The following is a 22,560-nucleotide window of genomic DNA, read 5'->3' on the forward strand; positions in this document are numbered from 1 at the left end:
ATTTTGGTGAATTGGGAAATAATATTTTCCGACAAAGTTGAAGGTACTTTTCCTGTTTCAAAAGACACATTAAAAGACTATGCAGAATCAATGTAGCTGTGCCATTTTTCAACACATCCACAGGAATAAGATACAACACATCCACAGGAATAAGATACAACACATCCACAGGAATAAGATACAACACATCCACAGGAATAAGATACCTGTAGCTTTGTTTAACTAAGCTTTTTCAATAACTTAAACAATTTTATTTATACTTATGTAATTATCAAGCTGTTGGACATATACACGTACGTACGTACGTACGTACGTACGTACGTATGTATGTAACACCAAAGTCAGTGGGGCAAGTAACTGTCGCGGGTCAGCTCTACCAGGTAAGCAGTATCAAATGGATTTTAGGTCGTAGTGAATACTGACGCAACAAAAGATACGATCCTGTAATTATATAAACATGCAATTTATAACATATACAAAAGTCATTATTTAATTAAATACCCAATATTACATTAACTGACAAACATGATTCATTAGAATTAATAGATACACAAAAACATTAATACTTGTAATGATATAAATGAATAAATACAGAAAATTGTATGATATTTTATAGCACAAAATGGCTTTGTTATTGTTTTAAATAATGGCGAAGAAAGGGGAAATGAGTTATGATTGGTTATTGACACGTGCAAAATTTAATCAAATTCAGCGAAAAGAAGTAATAATTTCAATAACAACAACTGAATATGAGACCCTGAAAGAGTATTATTCAGAACTGATATAATTTGCTATTTGCATAATATGTGTGTATTTCAAAACGATATGATCTCGGAAAGTTTACTTGAAGTATAGGTTAAGTATCGGTTAATAAACATTTGCCAGTACTATGTAATAAATATATATACCCTATGACATAACCTGCAACAATTGTTATGAATATTACCATCAAGTCATATAAATGGTGAATAGTGATTCGGATATTTTTGACGGACCTTGTAAGTATATGTTAATTTAGTTTTACTCTTTACCTGAATATCTATTGCTTTCTAGATCGGAGAGTTTTCTAGCCATATTTTATTCTTTATTTGTCAAAAATATAGACGTTGTATTAGTTCATTTACCAACAACATATGCAACAATTGCTTGTGAACAGATAACATTATTATTAAGCCTTAGCCCGCTGGCACCAAACAATTCTCGCCATGCAACCATGGAGACCAAGATCAACCGGTACACCCTTGCTGTCTGACCAGGGTCTGTACTGTTCGATATTCAGTCATTACATATTCTAAACGTTTCCCGCAAATTTAAATGCTGAATGGTTATCTCCTGATTGAACGGATGACAGGTCCATTAAAGATGTAAGCATGGTAAGGCATGTTATTTTTTATAGAAATATAAGTATCAGAAGAACAACTTGAACAGCAACTATACAGTCACGGAATATTACATGAATGTCATTATTATTTTGATATGTTGTATTTCTCGATTTGATTGTGATATATTGTAATAAATCCGTAGTAATAACTCGAATGTAAGACATTAAAGATTCCTTGATCAAAAATCATATACACAATGTAATACGAATGTTTGTTTTAAAGTTGTTTAGTTCTCTTGAGTCGGTGTTAGGGGGCATAAAGGGTAGTTTGTAAATAACTATGATCCAAGAACAGACGCAATCAAACTGTGCCTGCAATATTTTCAATTTTGCCACTTTGAGCATTTTTTTAAGTTTTCCATTTTATCCATTTTATTTTGTATGAAATTAATATCGTACAGAGTAACATTGATAAGTTAGAAACATAATACGGACGTAGTTAGTCACAAATGTAGGTGAGACGATAGTAACATGATACAGGTCTTGATAAAAAAAAATATCAGAAATCCGCTAAAACAAGCCCGGATCCATCCAATTCACGCGCCATTTCGTCAATCCTCGCGGCTATTTCCGGTGTCAGTACCTCACGCCACACTCCAGGCTTCCCTTGATGAAAGAAAATGTAAAAATATCTTTATTATCGACGACTGTGTTATATATTTCCCGCACTAAATTTTAAGCATTTATTTCTGTTTAAAAAGATGTCGGATCTGATTTGATAATTGCTTTTTCAGACAATGGTTCGAATACATACGCAAAGAAGAATGACACACATGAGATGAAATGCTTCCATATATTTGAATTATATGTACACATTTAAGAGGGGAACATTTACATTCGCTAGCATTCACCACCTTCTGTCCAATCAATCGAGCCTGTAACCTTTACAATCTTACCGTTAAAGTTTACATTGTTTGTCGATCTTTTTTAATCTTGCACATATATTTACCTTTATTCATGAAACCACCTTCAGCATTGTCGTTGACATATTTAAAATCTCTCAGGTATGACATATTACACATGTTATTATTCTTCATAGTCTCAAACTTGCAATATTCACATATTTTCGCGACCTCTTCATCAGTCACCGGCTTGTGCAAAAAGTCAGAAATTTGTCTCACAGCATTTGCCATATTCTGAAGAAAGAAAAGTGTTTGGTTCCAATAAAGTTGTATTCCAGCGAAAACACTATTTAACAATTTTTGAACAAATGAGAACCTATTAAGTAGTAAATCAAAAGTGCAATAGATATGACAATAATTTATTTTAAGTTCGGTTTTGTTTTCAAAATGATTATAAAAAATGCTTTTTATTCTTACTAAAACACAGTGAGGTATATTATTAGTTAGTTAATAAGTAATGTTGGTAGGTTGACCAGTAAAAGGCATACCTTAACAACTTCTTCATACTTTAAGAAAAGAACATTTTTATCTTTCCTTTTCTCCCAGAACTCTAGAAGATGCTTTGGCCACGGGCAGGAAATACCTGTAACAGAAAAACTGACAATGTGAAAACATCTGTCGAACATCCAAATTCATAATTTATTTGATGGAGACATATTATTTGTTCATTTTCAATTCAATGTAAAATAAATTCTAATGAAGTTTGGTGTGATACCAGACTGACTGTCATTATATTGTATATGTATAATATATTTATGAGTTTTTATAGAATATGGAATATATAGATATCAGCTTTACGAAAGAAAATAATGAGCCGCGTCACGACAAAATCAACATAATAGGTTTGCGACCAGCATTGATCCAGACCAGCCTGCGCATCCGCGCAGTCTGATCAGTATCCATGCTGTTAGCTATCAGTTTCACTACTTGTTATAGGGTTTGTAAGCGATGAACAGACTGCGCGGATGCGCAGGCTGGTCTGGATCCATGCTGGTCGCAACCGCACTATGTTGGTTTTGTCGTGACGCGGCTCAAATACTGTTCTTTTACATATCTTGCAAATAACAATTTCCAAAAGATAACTAAATCGTGCGATCCAGTTTTTACAAACTTTTGTGAATATATTTGAATTTCAATTAGACATTTCTATAGAAATTCATACACTTATTGTATGAAATTGTTACTACTGTTTTAAAATCATGAATGTGTAATTTTAGTTTACCGGTCCCGTCAACAAAAGCATCAATAAATTGGTTGAACGTTTTGTCACCCTCTTCTAGTTGATCTCCCCATTGCATAAGCCGGTAGAATGATGTGACCAAATCCTTCGGGTTCCTCGCTATATAAATTATCTGAAAGAAATGAAACTAGTTCCATTGAAATAATCAAAAGTGGAAAAATATCTTAGTTAAATTGAATATGTTGCAGACTTTTAATGTTTGGTCACACGGCATATTTATTTTAACTCTAATATCTTCCCACGACAACAATATGATATGAAACTTGTTTGAAATTTAAAATAGTTATTACTCGCATGTGACCAATTCCACGAAAATCATATAAAAAAGAACATGTGTTCCCGAGAAAACCACAGGTAGAACTTGAAATAAATCTTCAAATCATGTTATTATACTGTCAACTTAGCTTTTGATTTAGATTTATATTTACTGGACGCATACAAGACTACTACTTTCCTGAAAATTACAGTTACACACAATATAATATGGATTAGTCTGAAAGATTTGATTATTGTTCTAGCACACAACATACTAAATACAAATCCACTATTTTCTTGACGACAAACCGGCTATTATGTATGAATCACTATGTAAAAAATAAGATAACTATGAATAAGATATTTATTATTATTATATAAGCTGGTAAACGTTATTTAAAAAAGTATCTGGATCATAAGTACGGAGATTCTTGTAATTTCCTCATCAATTTATTGCATAGTGAATGCTCAAAGAAAAAAAATGAAACACTATCTACTCACAATAGTTTTAAGTTCACTTCTCATCGCCTAATATTGTTAATAATATGTAAACAAGCAAAACAATATAAGCACATACTCTTCCTTTGCCTCGACGTAACTGTTCTGGTAGCATATGATAGTGAAGATGACATTTAATTAAACGAGGACAACTCATTTGTTCTATATACTTGATTCCTGTAACAATGACAAAAGAAAGAAAAATCTGGAAAAAGGGTGATCCCTCGGAAGCATTAATCACAACCAAATAACATTAACATTGTATATTAGGTTTAATTGAGTCTGCACATGAGGGAAAATGAAAAAAATGTAACATCCTTCATGCCCCCCTAGCACCGGCTTGAGAGGTATTCAATTTTCAACATTTGAAACACAACATAACAACACTGAAATACAACGTTGATCTAAATATGTCACTCATGATTAAACACTGAAATGTATTATTTAATTAATCCAATTTCATATAAGTATTATAATAACGTGTCTAGTCAAATGAATGATGATAATATCATTACATTTTGCTATTAGTGTAAAATTAGAGAGATGTGCAGCCAGATATATAAAAAAAACAATTTATACTGAAGTGTTGTTCCTATTGATGTTCTAAGTGCTAACAAATCACCTGTTGTTTTTTCCCCCTGAGATTTCAAAGAAAGAAGTCAGTCTTATATAAGTTTCAATTAACAAACCCTGCCAATTGAATCAGAGTGATATAAAAACAGTTCCATAGCTTATTCAACAATGGAGAACGACGCCAAAGGACGGCGGTTAATGACATTGCCAAGCTACCTATAAACAACAAGCTTGAAATTGTTCTGAAAATTATAAATAAGCAACAACTGTTTTTTGTTACCTTTGTAATATGGGCATCTGTCATCTTTTACATCAATGATTGGAAACACTTCATCGAGCTGCCTAGTAGTTGCTTTTTCGAAGTCTCTTGTTTCAATAAGAAGTACCAGCTCTTGCGTCAAAGTTGTTCCTGGAATTGAATTCAGATGATAAAATACTACGCTGATTTGCATTAATATACTTAATATTTTTTGTCTTCTACTTCCATTAAACATAAGATATTGCTTTTATATGAACAAGACGTTGTAAATTGAACATATATCAGGTGTATTTACAATCTATTTAACAGGTTGGGCATAATTAATTGCGATTGGGCGACATTTCAGCTTTAAATAAGTCATACCAAAATGACCTTGAGTCAATGTGAAGGGCAAACCTGTCACTGTCCGTTTAAAATGTTGTTGCATAATGTTTCTGGTAATTGAGGCTATATGATATCAACAAATGTATTTATGATACAAATGTTTTTTAGCCATATAACCCCGACACTATATATATACATTACTATCGAAATGTACTTTTAAGAAGCCGTTTAAAGTTTAACTATAGTTTGCATGTTTTAACCCTATAAAATTTTCACCTCGATACTATATATTCACACACACCTACCGAATTGTACACTTAAGAAGCTGTTTAAAGTTTAACTGTAATTTGCATGTTTTACCCTATAAAATTTTCACCCCGGCACTATATTTACATGTTTATACATACCCAGCGAAATGTACACTTAAGAAGCCTGTGATTTATTCATTACATCAAACCCAGATATCCGATGAATTTATATATCTTAAAAATGCAAAAAAGAGAAAACACTGAACATTGCTGACGATGAATGCAAGTGGAGTTTCAAAAAACCCACAAAAAGCACAATCCTTAAATGAAAAATGAAATAAATCAACGTGCATTTTAAGGGTAGAGAATGTACAAACCTGAGCGTGGAAAGCTGCATACCCATATATCATCATCACGTGTATCCATTTGTTCTATTTCTTCGACTTCATTCTCAAACATTGCCACGCCCTTATAAACCTTCCGTACTAACTGCAGTCTAGGTTTTTCTTCTGCCATGACGATTTTATTTTTTTATAAAATATGCAACATATGTTTTGTCTAAGGAGGCAGTACACAGTTTCGGTCGTTTAGTTTCGAATTTGCCAGGGTCAAATATACAAATAAGAGACAGTTTTGAAATTGAAGTGGATATTTGAGGTTCTAAATATTTATAGTTACTATATTTCAAGTTTCAGTGACTAGTATTGTGTTTCAGTTATTTAGTAATATTGAATTTAGTGGCGTTGACCCTTGCATTTGGAGAGAGTACCTGCCGGATGCGAATGTGTGGTTTTTGGAGCTAGCCGGTGAATCAGCTCTTCAATTTACAGGGTATGCAGAAGACTTAGAATTGTGAAAAAAGTAGGTGGATGGCACCCCGTTTAGATGTTATTTTCAGATTGTGCATTGTTTAAGAAGGAAGAAACACTATAGCTTGTGATTTAATCTTTTGACGTTAATTGCGAGGGGTAATCCGCTTATTTTGTCGTTGATTTTCGCGACCAAAACAATGAAAACCACAGGGCTATGTGCCAGAAAACTAGAAGGTGGACATGTATTTTTAATTGTTTGCTGTGATATACATATGTATATGTTAAATATGAAATGCATTTATTTCAGGTGTGTGATTACAGACTTGTGTGTAAGGTTTTGATTGTGGCGCAGTCACTTGTTTGCCGAGAAGCCTTGAAAACTGTGTATTGCCCCCTAATGCAGCACGTTCATACTAGCTAATCAGTTATTCACATCGTATTTTCACGGACTTGCAAACATATGCAGAAAATTACCTAGATGCAGACGGAGAGAAAATGATGTTAAAATTTTCATGAATGTATATCGTGACAATTTTTCAGCAGTGTTAAACAAAGGTTTGGTTGGACGAAATACATGTATATAATAAGTTTCTGGAAAGACGGAATAAAGATATGAGAAAGTTATGAAATTATGTGTTTTGCATTGAACTTCTTGTTTGTTAATGAGTTGAATATATCAATACTTTGTTTTGAAAAAAATGTATGTTAACATACTTTGCATTTTATTATGTAAAATCTATGAAAAATATGCCATAACAACAAAAAAGTGTTTGCTATTAATGATATTTCACTTTTAAGTTATTTTCTTGGTTATAGGTTACTTGGTTTGACAAAAATGATATAACTCTCGAGTTAAAGCGGCATGCCTACAGATTCATGCATTTTTTTCATGGAATTTTTAAAATATTTTAAGGAGTAAAATATTGTCGAGTGGACAAAGTTAAACAAATACAAATTGCAAACGGCACTTTAAATCTAGGAATAGAAGTTACCAATAATTGATCAGATAATACCAAAAATAGCCCTTATTGCGTTAGTCAAGCAGCAGAAATATGATGATATATACTGCAAAAATCAGTCATTAATTGCATATAACATGTAAATTATGTCTTAAATTGTGAATATTTTTACTTTTCTTAAAATCTTAGTTACAATAGATAAGACTGCCATAATTTTATAAAGTACCGGTATATCGTGTCATGACACCATTTATTTTAATATAAGGAAATGAAAAGTGATAGTACATGTACTTTTATTGTCTTGAAAAGGGGCAACACGGGGTTTTGACCATCTTTGACGCTTGTTGTCGTCCGTAGTATCTTGTTTCAGCTAGCGAGTATAATTTTATCTACTTGTTTTCGGTTAAAGTATTAAGTAGGGCATATTTAAAGTAGGATGTAATATTAAACTATATCAAGTTTTAAAGACAGTGTCTTAATTAAGGTTGATATGGTGAACAAATATCAGACCTTACTTAACCTTAATCTTTTATATGTTTCTGCATACAGTTTTAACCTCCATATTTCGTTAAAACATCAAAAGGAGAAGGTCATTATAAATGATTATAACAAATATTTTGTAATATTTTTTAAGGTTAAGGTCAGTTATGAAGAAAATTCAAGATCAACCTTAAGCGTACAGTCTGCTCAGATTTAAAATGTTAGTAGCTCATTTTTTTACTCTATCTATGTACATGTATTCTATTATTGAAATTCGGGTTGCGTTTTGACAAGTTTCAAAGTTTTCAAAGTTTTTATTCAACATTCCATTAGGCTAAAAAGCCCATGAGATATACAGTGTTTTAAATACATAGTTTAAATGTCATTACATTACCATCAATAAGTCCTTGTTAAATTAGATATAAAGGGTAAAGTAATCCAGTTCGTTACTTAATAAAACCGTTCGAACGAAAATGTAAAGATGAAAAATTATTAACATCTAACCCTTATTATACAAAATCATGTCATTTCATAAGCTTTTATTCAGATGGAAATTCAATCATTAAACATTTTTCTGTGGTCAGGAATCGATTTTTCTGATAAGTACTATACTGGCTTCTGTATATTTTGTAGATCATTCCGTCATCTTTTTAACAGGAAAGATTTCGGCTAACCTCGGGTGTTACAAACTTAAAGCAACACCAGGGATCAAAACCACCTCACTTGCTGGAGCTAAAAGATGTATTTATAGACTCCATTAATTCGAACCCATTTAGTCGCCTCTGCTGATCACATGCTGCAATTCTGATGCCTCAATCCATATAGGAAACACCTGAGCCACAGGGAGGGGGGGGGGTTATTGAACAGGTAATTATGTCATTAAGTGAAAACAGAGAAAAGAAACAAAGAGCATTGGCTAGTATAATTTGATAATTTCACTGTTTTGAATTTTAGCCCCTTACGTTGTTTCAGTGAAATACCAGCGTACACAGTACTGGGAACCAACTTAATGACGTGACGTTGTAAATGACGTCACGTTCTATTATTATTTGGCGCGTTTTTAATTCAGTATTAGGTTCACATATATAAAATAAGAACAGTAAACTGTTAAAATAAGTATTTTTTCAATGACGCGCCTATAGTGTAACGCTAACATTAGCGCGCTTTAACGCTATGTTTCTATATAGCGCAAATGACGTCACGTCAAAGTGTTATTACACTAGTGTAATATCGTTTTCATTAAATGGCTTTATTACACTCCTACGCCAGGGTTTATGTGATAAGTCTTTTTAAAACGTTTCTTTGCATATAATAAAAAGAAAATTTGTTTAGTTTAGTGTAAGATCGGAATTTATTTCACCTTGTGAACACCAAAAGTTCATATTTCACTCGTGGCTGCGCCACTCGTGAAATATACCTTTTGGTGCTCATTCGGTGAAATATATTCCGATCTTACACCGAACTAAACAAATATCCTCTATTTATTTTTATTTCTCAAAAGCTTTTTACTTTTGGTGTCGTATTATAGTTCCAAAAGGTAACTTATTGGGTAAATACCTGTATCAGTTTATTTTGCTTCTGGTGCTTTTTAGCAATTTCATAAAATTACATTTATAATAATTGATATTGTGTATGGAAGTCAGAAAACTACTGTTAATTTGTTTACAAATTTATTTATGTTACTTTTATGACAAACAAATTATGTTCATATTGTCATATGTCATCACTTCTTTTTTCCATGTGATAAGCATGTAACATGCTCTAAAACCAATTATTTAAACATTAAAAAACTATTGACTAGCCTTCCTTAAGGAAAAAAACTTATTTGTTTCTGAGACATGTTGTCATCTGCTGATGACGGTAGTGACACTAAATGAGCCGCGTCACGACAAAACTAACATAATGGGTTTGCGACCAGCATGGATCCAGACCAGTCTGATCAGGATCCATGCTGTTTGCTATCAGTTTCTTGACTTGTTATAGGGTCTGTATGCGAACAGCATGGATCCTGATCAGACTGCGCGGATCCATGCTGGTTGCAAACGCATTATGTTGGTTTTGTCATGGCGCGGCTCAAATGATTTTACTCCATGACAGCAAGATGACATAAGGCACAAAGAGATTGTTTAGCTTAAAGGAAAAAATAAGAATAATTTTGATATTAAACAGAAATTACGTGTGTTTAGCAGATGCTAGTAACATAAATTGCGTGTATTTTCAAGATATACTAGCTTTAATTTGTCATCATTATAAAATGCGTATTTTCATCTCATCGGCTTACCAGCTTTTCGATAATATTTGTTTGAGGCATATAACATCAAATTAATGATAATTATCTATTAAACATTATAATTAAGAAAAATTGCGACGTCATAATGGCGATAATAACGGTTCTATGTGTGGCGGGCTCCAAAAAGAATAACATCACGCTATAGATACAACTTTGTCTTGTAATGAGGCCAATAACCCCATTATCTAAAGTAAAATGACTTTTCATATCAAAGTATATCTAAAACCTTTTCATATTGGATTCCTTGTGCGATATCACATTTTAAATTACGAAGTTAAGGTTTGCTGACAATTTTGATTGAAATACAAGATAATATTAAATTTGAAGTCTGTAATACCTCAGTCGAAATTCCGAATATTAAATGTTCTGTTAATAGTGGAATTATTTCTGATTTGAAATAACCTATTTTTCCTTCGTTCGGTGGAATTATTTCTGATCTGAAATAACCTATTTTTCCTTCGTTCGTGTGGAATTATTTCTGATTTGAAATAACCTATTTTTCCTTCGTTCCTTGATATAACACACTTTAAAACCGCTCTGGTATCACTGATGTTTATTGCAATGCCATTCTAAGTTAGTTCTAGTAAAAATAACGTTTATTCCAGAACGTGTCAGTATAAATTAATAAAGGGCTACATAATTATACAAAATCTTAAGCTCCAAGCTCTAATGATTAGACTTATTATCTCTCGTAACACATTAGTTATCTACGTGATATGTCATCAACGTAATTATATCAAGTCGATGGCGTTTACAGCTGTCAGCATCTGTCCCTTCAAAGAATTACAAAGATATAAAAGCCCAAAGGTTTACGTTCACCTCGTCTACATCTCTGGTGACAACACATCTCGATTTCAGCATCAAAAGCAACAACAACAATGAACAACAAAATGATGTTTGTTTTTCTCCTCATTGGAATACTGGCTGTGTCGACTATTCAGGTGGCAGGTAAGTCCTTTTTCTAACGTTAACATGTCAAAATATAACTGACGTTACTCGTACGAGCATTTTTGTATATGAAATGAAATGTTTCTGTTAAAAATTGGAAGCATGCCTTTGAGATTTCTTAATTGTTAAAATACTATTATACCGATTGATATGTTACAAACTTGTTTAGCATGTAATATGATTTATCACATACCCTTGCCGCTTTTACGTATTCTTTAAACAAAATGACAATTAATACTCAACATCACTAATTCCGCGTCATCACTTATTTCACGGTAATGGCATATTTTCATGTGACTAGTGTTGAAATTGATTTTGTGCAAAATATTTTAAATGTCTAGATTTTTGTGTAAAGCAGAACAACATTTTACAAATTTCTGCAAATAGCAACAATAGTCCATTAAATTTGTGCGTATGTCTGAAACAATCATCATTTTCTAAATATACTTATTTGTTAAAAAAATAAATTTTGAGTTACAAAGTAAAAATAGTTTTAATATTTTAAATCAAGCAAAATAACATGTAGAAATAATAACTGAAACATGAAAAAACTGAAGTGTAACACCATTTACCGCGATTTAAATGAAGATATACTGTTTTCAAAATGGCCGACATATGGTCTACGTCTGGCCCATTAAAACTGATTTTTACTGAATATATTGTTGTTTTATTTTGTCATACAGCAGAACATACCGATATGTTACAGCTGATGACAATTTTTGTACCATAAGTTTCATTTGTTGTTTTCTTCCTAGTTTCAAATCGTTTAGTACCGTGAACTGATAGGAGCACAATATAGTGAAAGAAATGAAGGAATTTAAAACAGGAAGCTAGAGTAGAATTTCATACCGTACTAATATATTATAGAGCTACTTTAGACAACAATTATCATAGCTATATACCAATGGCCTACGTATTTATATTATCGTTAAACCGCCAATCAGCGATCATTTTTCTTTCTATGATATATATTTATCTATCCCTCAAATGGGAGTAACGATCATATTAGATCTGTATACATGTATATATACTTTTTCTTTTAAAGATAAGTCATTTTTTTCCGATATTCATTGGAAATTGTTTGATCAGCATATAGGTACAATTATAATTTTGATTAAAAATTGAAGACAATACAAAACCAAAACCCATATCTCTATATATAATTAAATCAAACGAAATCTCTATCTGATCGATAAGAAATTGAACATTTAAATGTATTAAATTACCACTTTATTATCATATAACCAATTAATTATCCTCTTAACACATAAGTCTAACCCATCTTTGATAAATCTCTGTTTTTAACGACATTTACCTTTATTTAATCATTCTCTGCCGGAAATACTGAAATAATGGCAATGAATTTATTTATTCAGTATGATAAGTATTGTAACATGTTCAATAAGTTGATCAATATTATGTTGTTTGCAGTCCAATGATATTATATTCCTATATTTTCAGATGCTGTGACATATAGCTGTTACAATGAGGGTGTCGGTTGCCCCATCCCTGGCGAGGGATCAGTTAGCAGTAGTCTCTGTAATGACGCCTGCTCCGGCGACTTTATGTGCTGCCAAGATGCCTAGGTAATATATCTTTAATACATGTATAAAATAAAGCACATAAAATCACTCATCGAGTAGTAATTTAAACAAAAGAGATAATACGTGTAGTAATTTAAACAAAATAGAGAATACCTGTAGTTATTTAAACAAAAGAGAGAATACGTATAGTCATTTAAACAAAATCGGAAATGCGTGTAGTATTTTAAACAAAAGAGTGAATACATGTAGTGTAAACAAAAGAGGGAATACGTGTAGTAATTCAAACAAAAGTGTAGTAATTTAAACAAAAGAGAGAATACGTGTAGTAAATGAAACAAAAGAGAGAATACGTGTAGTAATTTAAACAAAATAGAGTATACGTGTAATAATTTAAACAAAAGAGAGTATACGTGTAGTAATTTAAACAAAAGAGAGAATACATGTAGTAATTTAAACAAAAGAGAGAATACGTGTAGTAATTTAAACAAAAGAGACAGCAGTTGTAGTAATTTAAACAAAAGAGAGAATACGTGTAGTAATTTAAACAAAAGAGAGAATACGTGTAGTAATTTAAACAAAAGAGAGAGTACGTGTAGTAATTTAAACAAAAGAGAGAATACGTGTAGTAATTTAAACAAGAGACAGCAGTTGTAGTAATTTAAACAAAAGAGAGAATAGGCGTTTTTATTTAAACAAAAGAGAGAATACGTGTAGTAAATTAAATAAAATAGAAAATACGTGTAGTATTATAAACAAAAGAGAGAATACGTGTAGGAATTAAAACATATGCGAGAATGCGTAATAGTTCTAACTAATAATAGTATGCCTATTTAGTACATTTACATTATAGATATTGACGCTTTACTGTCGTATTGCTAACAAAATTCAAGAGAGTATATTATTGTTTTTCGTGTTCCCGTATATGTTTAGCGAACTTCAGATAATCATATTAAGAAATATTTTAAGATATAAAAATATAATTATGCTGCATTTGAAAAAAAAAACTTTATATAAATATACTAATTTATTTAAATGTACAATGATATTGTTCTTATAAAATGCAGTTTTGATGGAAATCTTATTTCTGTTTCAGGATTGTCAAATAATGAACCTCACAGCAGTAAATATTGAAAGTTGAAATAACTTATGTAATCAGAAGATGACATTGAATTCCTGAAATAAAAATAAAAATATACGCAAATTATTTATTCGTATTAAATATTTCATTCATTTCTTGGACGAGCCAATATGTTAATCTGGTGTCCAACGTATTATTACTTTTATTTTATACAATCTTCATGAAAATCGAAAATGAGTGGTTTTGTTTGTAAAAGTATGTGTACCCAAACATACAAATACATTTTAAACATCTCATACAAATTTCAAAATGTTACAAAGGCACAAGTGTATATAAAATTTTAATATATTTACATTTAATTAAAAAGTATGATTAAATATGCACTTTCATTATAATGAGTATGACTCACTATTATTGTCAGTTGGTATTGTTTTTTCTTTTTAGTTTTCATTAATATACATTATTTCAATCAACATTATCTTGTTAAAACAATAATGAACCCCTGAATGTGATACATCGACTAGTAAATAAGCCAACATTTGAGCCGTGTCATGACAGAACCAACATAATGGGTTTGCGACCAGCATGGATCCAGACAAGTCTGCGCATCCGCGCAGTCTGATTAGGATCCATGCTGTTCGCTTACAAACCCTATTACAAGTAGAGAATCTGATAGCGAACAGCATTGATCCTGATCAGACTGCGCGGAAGCGCAGGCTGGTCTGGATCCATGCTGGTCGCAAACCCACTATGTTGGTTTTGTCATGATACGGCTCAATTTTATGCTTAATCGTCACTAAACGTTAAACCGGAGCCGTCAATTTCATCTAGAAGTTTATCAAGTTTCTTTGCAATCTCTGGCGTCAACAATTGTTTCCATGTGCCTGCTTTGCCTGTAAAATATTGAAGTTATTGAAATTTGAGTAAATCGTCTAAACTCTTAGATTGACATTATCATAGAAGAAATTTATGTACAAAAGTAAAAAATATTACAAGGGTCTATTGACATTAGATGCATTATATCATTTGATGACCCTTGTGGCTGAGGCAAAAGAATTAAAACCTACGTTGAACTTGCAAGAGTTTAAATAACTAGAGTCTACGCATTTCCAGCAGGTGTGTCGGTTTTGATCCCTGGTGTTTCTTTGAAGTTTGTAACGCCCAAAATTTTCAAATATCATTTTCTGTTCCGGTGCATATCACCTATACTGATTTGGTGCAACGTAAAACAAAACAAACTAACAATAAGTCGTTGGTGTTTTGAAAACAATAGGTCAATGATAACAGGTGTACATGTGTGAATATTGAAAGGATTTTTTTATTTAATTACCTTGATTTATAAAACTACCGTCAGAGTTATCATATACTTTCTTATAATTTCTCCAATAAGACAAATTACACATCGGGTTGTTCTTCATGTTTTCTACAGAGCAATGATCACATATGTTTGCCACATCTTCATCTGTCAACTTTCTACCAAGAAAATCAGCAATCTGTCTTACAGCTCTGGGTTTATCCTATAATTCAAAAAGAAACTTTACAATAACTGATAGTAATAATCATAATAAACTATTTAAAAAATCTTGAACATTGACGAATCGCAACCGTTTGAGTAACGACTTTATAGAAAGTACGTTTACCAAGCCTCAAAGCAAATGCCCCTAAAATACCCAGTGAATGAGATTGCATCCGAAAGATTTCCTTTTCAGTTATCAGTGTCCAAGATTAGATGAAGGTGCAAACACCTACCTGAACAGTCTACGATTGTTTGGCAAAAATAAAAATAATAAATGACAAGTTGTGTCCATCCAGCAAATAGTATAGAGTGAATGCCCTCAACATTTGTTGATTCCAGGTCCTCCTCTGCTACCATCACTGTATTCCTAACAGGAGAAGGAAGCTATGTTAGAGTTTATGCGGCAGACTTCTTTACTCTGAGACATAAGATCACGCCGAACAGATAAAAACAGCTAAGAGCTCCGAGAAAGCGGCAATTTATTCAAAACTCCATTTTTTCACTATCCAAGAGCAACGACCCCATTGTTTCGTTTACTTGTGTCATCTTGTGTATAAAAATGTTGTTTTAAGACATTAAGGGTAAGTTAAGACAATATACGACGACGACGGCAAACATTCGACTACACCTCTATGCATTTTGTTCCCAATTGAAACCTGTGAAATTAAATTACATGTTGTTAGTATATATTCAAAAGACATTGCCCGTTTGTCTTCGGTTTTATATTTATTATTTATATTTTATATTTTAACTATAGAACGCTTAGGCCTGGGAACTTCAAACTTGATATGACTAGCAGACCCCCATCTATTGTGGGGTCAATGGGTCAAAGGTGAAATTGCAGGTATAAACGGTTTCTGATTAATAACTAGGAACTTCAAACTTGGTATGATGATTGTCCATGACCAGTCGATGACCCCTATTGATTTTGGGGCAAAGGGGTCAAATATCAAGGTCACATTGAAAGGTAAAAAGTTAATGGGAAAAACGGTTTCAGATCAATACTTAAGAATGCTTAGGCCTAGGAACTTCAAACTTGGTATCATGATGATTGTTCATGACCGGCAAAAGTTTCTATCAATAACTGGACAGTTCATTAACCCTTGACCTTCAAGCTTTACAGATTCATTGCTTTAGGCGGGAAGATGACCTCTGAAGATAACACATTGGCCCTTTACATTCAAACTTCACAGTTGCATTGGTCTTGGCCAGAAGTTAACTCCTATTGATTTAAGGGTCAAAGGTCAATGTCATATTGACCTTGTATGTAAAGGATTGACCAATAACTCAACAACTCAAGTTGCCTTGGTTGATACTTTTATAAAACTAAAAATCCTTTTGGTATACACATTTCAAGGTTTTATGTAATATAACATCTTGGCTGTCGTTAATGAGGCCTACATGATTCTTAAACCTAGTGACTAGTCATGACCAGTAGATAACCCGTATTGATTTTTTGGTCACTAGGTCGAAAATCAGTCATAATAACCTGATCAAATGACCAATTGGCTGCCGATTTGGGGCATACATGTTTTACAAACATATCTTGTTTATTCACTATTTTCTTTTTACTTAAAATGTCCCGCAAAGTAATAATATAATGCTATAAAATAATATTTTGGCCTCACATATATGAATCAAAATAATTACTTTGATTTCATTACTTTAATTATGATCTGAAATGTGATAATTTCGTAGAATTAATTTTTTTATCAGTAACAGAATTTGAACTGTTTTATTTTGCATGTTATTGATTATATAAAAATAAAAAGCTAATTACATGCACCACCTCCTCGTACTTCAGAAACAGAACATTTTTATCATTTCGTCTCTCCCAAAACTCTAAAACATGTCGAGGCCATGGACAATTGTGACCTGAATATATAAAACGATATTGTACAGGATGTTCATACAGAAAATAACATGAAATGATTATAATACTTATTGAATAAAACTAAAGATCAAGAGCAAGGGTGGTCGATCGGAAGCACTTACTAGAACAAACTAACATGAAAATTGCAGACTTGGTTTGATTTAGTCTGAGTGATAATGTAAAAATGTAACATTCCTCATGCCCCCTAGCACCGGCTTGAGCAGTATCCAATTTTCAACACTTAAAAGTGCCGGGACCAATGATTCCAAAAAATCAGAAAAACTAAACCTTGTAATTTTGCAATTTGATGGGAACCAAAGTTCGTTGTAACATATAACACTTTGTATTAAGCATACTCGCCATATCAAAAATTATTGACATGTCTTCACCCAGGATCATAGAGTTGTCTGGTGTACATGTAATTGGCATGCTTTGACACTTGTTATCAAATTGTCTTGCTTTAGACTGTCAAAATGCGGAATCAGAAGGCCTTGAGCATTTTTTTCTGTCACGTATAAGCCTTAGCAAGTGACATCAGCGCTATAAAGTTCATTTTCAATATTATGAAGTGAAATTTACCAGTTCCATTGACAAATGTGTCTACAAAGTTGTCAAATGTGTACCCGATGCGGTTAAAACCACCCATCCATTGTATCAGTCTAAAGAATGAAGTTGCAATATCTTTGGGATTTCTTGCAATGTAAATAATCTGCAATGTAAAAAAACAGCAAAATATAATTATTTATGTATTATATTAACACAGTAGTAAAATAATTCGTTTAATCCATTATTATAGAGAAAAACGTTAACCATAGAGAACGCGCAAAACGACAACATTGAAAATATTGCAGGTTCGGTTTGATTGACTATGTTCATGGACAATACTGGAAAGTGCAAGTTTCCGTCTAAGCCCACTAGCACCGGCTTAAGCAAATTTCAACATAAGAATGGTGATATTTGGAATTTAGAAACTTCAGATGTGCATACGAAAGTTTAATTCAGTCCAACAAACTTGATTACCTTGAAGCAAGAGAACGGGAAATCATTCCATAAACAGATATTATACGGTTGGCCTATCTGAATCACGCACTTGGGAAAGGTATGGGTTATTATTTTGTACAACTGTTTGTAGTAAACGAGAAAGATTGATACGCGAAAAGTGTAAATATGATCAAAGAGCAAGTTTCTTGTCTAATTTCTATAAACAATCATAAAACAAATTTTCATAAAAGGTTGTCTCTGAACACTTCAACAACAAAAATGTATTCCATACATATAACTGTCGAAAAAGCTTTATGATTATTGCCTTGCTTCAGTAATCTTTGTTCTCATTTATATGACTGCTTTTGATTATTATAAATAAGATGTTTATATATCAATTATCAATTTATTTGCTGAGTGAAATGACATGATGGCTTTATCATTTGCTAAATCAAGCAGGTTTTCATAAGCTTGAATATCAATATTTATGTGTGACTTTGATATGGTTTGCATTCTCACCAATACATGCAATAAGAACTTAAATATCCATAAAAATGTCCATGTGACCATTTGACATTACATACCCGGCCTTTTCCTTTCTGTAACTGAATAGGCAACAAGAAGTGGTGAAGATGTGATTTTATCATACGGGGTGACTTCATTTGGTCAATATATTTTACACCTAGAAACAGATATAGACATAATTATTATATTGTGCATTAAATGATGTCTTAAAGTTGAAGTTACCAAGTAACGTTATTTGATAATGTTCAATGTTGGATACAACAATGATTAAACTAATTTAATAAGTTTAGAAGTGTTAGAATGAAATAAATACATTATCATCACTTAAGCTATTGTGAGTAACGCTTACATATTAAATTATTGGTATACAAGGATATACATAAATTATATAATTAAATCATCATACAAAGTTGAGTAAAAACGGTGTTCAATTATATGACTTTGATATAGGTATTTACATGCTTGTATAAGTTTTTAATTCACATACAATGTATGTGTAGAAGCCTCCTCTAAAAGGAAAAAGAGAGAGAAAAAACACACACACACACACAAAAAAAAACACCACACACATGCTAATTTATTATATGTTTTTCATGGAATATTCATAGTTACGGATGTATATGGCTGTAGCACATGTAATGTTTTTCATAACACACGTTTTGAAGGTGTCTTTTGAATTTAATGTATTTTTTGACATTGCCATTATTGTTAAAGGTAGATTGTTTACTACAGTATTTGACTAAATTATGAATAGATTTATCTCAATTATTATTCAACACCAAAATCAATGTGCATTAATAAATTACAGATAAATATAATAACATCCTTAAAAAAGAAAAATGTATGTGATTTGTTCAATTTTATCCATCGGGTACCTCTATAAAACGGGAACCTGTCGTCATTTAATTCCAGGTATGGAAAACGGTCGTCAAGATAAACCGTGCGAGCCGTCTGAAAGTCCAAGGTTTGTACTAGATACGTCATCTCCTGAGTCATCGTTGTCCCTTTAAGATATAGAAAATAGATAAATGAATAAATAAATAAATAAATAAATAAATAAGATATGAAAAATATGACAAATTCCTAGTCGCGTCATCCTTTGTAATTCCTTCGTATTTCGTACTTTTTTCGTACTTCAGATCAGACATGGGTCTGGTTACTTGAAAAAGTTATCAATCAAATTAATGATTATCTTGCCTTTTTCAGTCCACGATTACTGTAAAATTTATAAGCTCTTTCTATTACTTCTAGTAAGTAACAGAAAATTATAACTAGGCATTATTTGTTCAAATGTTTAATTTTGTATGTCTAAGGTATACCTATTATCTGACATAAATACACAATATTATCATCAAGTAAGCATATATAAATCTTAATACATTGTTCAGCTATTATTTGCTTATAGTCGATAAAAATATGGCAAAAGTAATAAGAAAATGCATAACTTATGATAACTTCTGATAAATGAAAAATGTTAATCGTTTATAAATAAATTAAAATACTTTTATGAGGTTCAGATGACAAAATTGTACATTGTACATGGTTCCTAGTCATTCAAGTAATACAAACGCTTTTAAGACTTTTTAAAAAAGGTGGAAAAACCCAATTGGAAGAATGTACATCAAATTTTGAAAGCTTTGGATGAGATTCAGAAATTTCACCAAGTGTCATCATAGAAATATAAAAGTTTTACAGAATGTGCTAAATTACCTGTATGATAAAAAATAAACAATAAACAATGTGCATTAATCTTCTTTCTGCGGGTTGAAAATGTATAAACCTGTTTAAATAAAAATAAATAAACGACTTATTTTACGGGACATTTCGTTTTACATATTTCAGTATCATATAGTCATACATTCACAATATTCAACAAAAAAGGATTTATTTAAACTGACTCAAAGAAACGGGCTGATAATGCCTCAATGAAAAAAGTATTTATTATTATTATTTCATTTCTAATGTTATATGTTTCGAAATTTTATGTGAAGAAGCGACCCAGATATCTTGCAGAACGTCGGCGCTGTGCTTTTAATAAAGCATAGAGGGGCACCCAAGACCTTCCTCAATCAGTTAAGCCGGAAGTCGCCATGTTAGTGCTACTGTGTTAGTGCGACATTAAACCAACTAAAAAGAAATAAAACAAAGATTTAATATTACCTGATCTGGAGAAACTACACACCCAAATATCGTCTTCCCTCGTGTCCATTCGTTCAATATCGTCAATCTCACATTTAAACATTGCAACCCCTCTATGTACCATTCGCTCAAAATGAAAAGCTGGCTTTTCGTCGGTATTATCTTTTCGTTCAATCAATTCGTCTGTTTTAACTTCTTTACATTCAGACATCCTTTAAAATATTTAAAAATTTAAGACGTTTATGGTTAATATCGTGAAATACCACAACCCTTAAAAATCAAGATTATAATGAATAATAAATTAATTGTAAATGCTTATAATTATAATTATGATTCAATGAATGTAATAATAATTCAATGAATATAAATGAGCCGCGTCACGACAAAACCAACATAATGGGTTTGCGACCAGCATGGATCCAGACCAGCCTGCGCATCCGCACAGTCTGATCAGGACACATGCTGTTCGCTATCAGTTTCTCTACTTGTTCTACTTGTTGGTTTTGTCGTGACACGGCTCATATAGATAATAGATAATTGATTGTGCAAAAATGGTAACTATCAAAAATTACAAATACATTGATGCACAATGTTCACCTTACATAATGAGTATAAATGTTTAAACTTACGCGAGCTTTTAAGTCTCCTTATTCGTAAATGTACTAAAAAATAAACATTTACTTTCAACCTTGAATATTCTTTTTATCAAACACAATCGTCTGAATTCCTCAGTCACCACCTTAAGGTACGAAATTTTGATAAAACACAGTCATGAATAAATATATAGGTTATGTATCATAAGGTCAATGCTCACCTCACATCCCAATAATATTTAGGAAAATGGAAGGTAAAATGGAAGGTGGAAGAGTGTTCGTTTGATATAGTTGAGCGTAAAGATGGTATATAAGTTGGATGTCAAGCTTTATGTAATTGGGAAGGTAAAATGAGATTTCATGTATTGAATGTATGCACAGGATACACATGAGAACATGGAAATGTTACTAAGCTTTGATGAAATGAGCTCCGTCACGACAAAACCAATATAATGGGTTTGCGACCAGCATGGATCCAGACCAGCCTGCGCATCCGCGCAGTCTGATCAGGATCCATGCTGTTCGCTTACAAACCCTAAAATGCGCCCAACTACCCCTATTACAGATATAATACACGGTGAACAAGTAGAGAAACTGATAGCGAACAGCAAGGATCCTGCGCTGGTCTTGATCCATGCTGGTCGCACACCCATTACGTTGGTTTTGTCATGACACGGCTCAAATAGATTGGACAATCCCTGAACCTACTTAACCTGGTCTTGGCCCCATTATGAATCAAAACCAGTGATCCCTTTGGTTGAGAGGCAGACACCTAACCAATGGGCTCCACTGCGGTTTAGTAACACATGATTGATGAACTACGTAAAGTAAATCAGATGAAAAAATATTTTTATTTTTACCGTTTTTATTCTTTTCTAATGATTAAAAAAGTATATTCGGCATTTCTGTTGCAAAATTCTAACGATTTCATTTTTTGGGCTTACGGGTTCATAGTTTGTTTTCATGATTTTTTTGAAGTTTAGTTTGTTGACATTTTATTACATGTAAGTTATATTAACTAGGTGATTAAAGCCAATCTTTCCCTTCCAAACTTCATATAGATTAACAAGTGTTTAAGTAAAATATATAGAGGATATCTGTTAAGTTTAGTGTAAGATCGAAATATATTTCACCGAGTGAGC

General features: G+C 32.1%; 2 protein-coding genes and 1 long non-coding RNA gene across 3 annotated transcripts; 1 reads left to right on the forward strand and 2 right to left on the reverse strand.

Moving 5' to 3' along the window:
- Positions 1-481: 481 nt before the first annotated feature.
- Positions 482-6,244, reverse strand: LOC132730187 (amine sulfotransferase-like). The gene is made up of 7 exons (XM_060716044.1): positions 6,058-6,244; positions 5,130-5,258; positions 4,356-4,453; positions 3,506-3,635; positions 2,772-2,866; positions 2,331-2,517; positions 482-1,987 (listed from the first exon to the last, which is right to left on the reverse strand). The coding sequence occupies exons 1-7, from the start codon at positions 6,194-6,196 to the stop codon at positions 1,881-1,883; spliced, it is 885 nt and encodes a 294-aa protein (XP_060572027.1). The 5' UTR covers positions 6,197-6,244; the 3' UTR covers positions 482-1,880.
- A 4,766-nt stretch (positions 6,245-11,010) lies between these two features.
- LOC132730191 (uncharacterized) lies at positions 11,011-13,908 on the forward strand. Its single transcript, XR_009625726.1, has 3 exons — positions 11,011-11,169; positions 12,631-12,755; positions 13,807-13,908. It is a non-coding gene; the product is annotated as an uncharacterized LOC132730191 (long non-coding RNA).
- Positions 13,909-15,882: 1,974 nt separating this feature from the next.
- Positions 15,883-21,050, reverse strand: LOC132730185 (sulfotransferase 4A1-like). Its single transcript, XM_060716042.1, has 6 exons — positions 20,847-21,050; positions 19,562-19,690; positions 18,746-18,843; positions 17,760-17,889; positions 17,088-17,182; positions 15,883-15,963 (listed from the first exon to the last, which is right to left on the reverse strand). The coding sequence occupies exons 1-6, from the start codon at positions 21,034-21,036 to the stop codon at positions 15,883-15,885; spliced, it is 723 nt and encodes a 240-aa protein (XP_060572025.1). The 5' UTR covers positions 21,037-21,050.
- Between the last annotated feature and the right edge of the window lie 1,510 nt (positions 21,051-22,560).

This window comes from Ruditapes philippinarum, unplaced genomic scaffold, assembly GCF_026571515.1.
Source record: "Ruditapes philippinarum isolate M1 unplaced genomic scaffold, ASM2657151v2 ctg736_1_1_1_1, whole genome shotgun sequence".
Lineage (NCBI taxonomy): Eukaryota > Metazoa > Mollusca > Bivalvia > Venerida > Veneridae > Ruditapes > Ruditapes philippinarum.

Excerpts from the sequence above, each read along its gene's own strand:
- LOC132730187 (XM_060716044.1), bottom strand. The coding sequence starts at position 6,196 with ATGGCAGAAGAAAAACCTAGACTGCAGTTAGTACGGAAGGTTTATAAG. Across the intron at positions 5,259-6,057 it reads ATGCAGCTTTCCACGCTCAG|GAACAACTTTGACGCAAGAG; the intron begins GTTTGTACATTC and ends ATTCAATTCCAG. Across the intron at positions 2,867-3,505 it reads TGCTTTTGTTGACGGGACCG|GTATTTCCTGCCCGTGGCCA; the intron begins GTAAACTAAAAT and ends TTTCTGTTACAG.
- LOC132730185 (XM_060716042.1), bottom strand. The coding sequence starts at position 21,036 with ATGTCTGAATGTAAAGAAGTTAAAACAGACGAATTGATTGAACGAAAA. Across the intron at positions 18,844-19,561 it reads CAGGTTCCCGTTTTATAGAG|GTGTAAAATATATTGACCAA; the intron begins GTACCCGATGGA and ends ATCTGTTTCTAG. Across the intron at positions 15,964-17,087 it reads AGTACGAGGAGGTGGTGCAT|GTTTCAATTGGGAACAAAAT; the intron begins GTAATTAGCTTT and ends TTAATTTCACAG.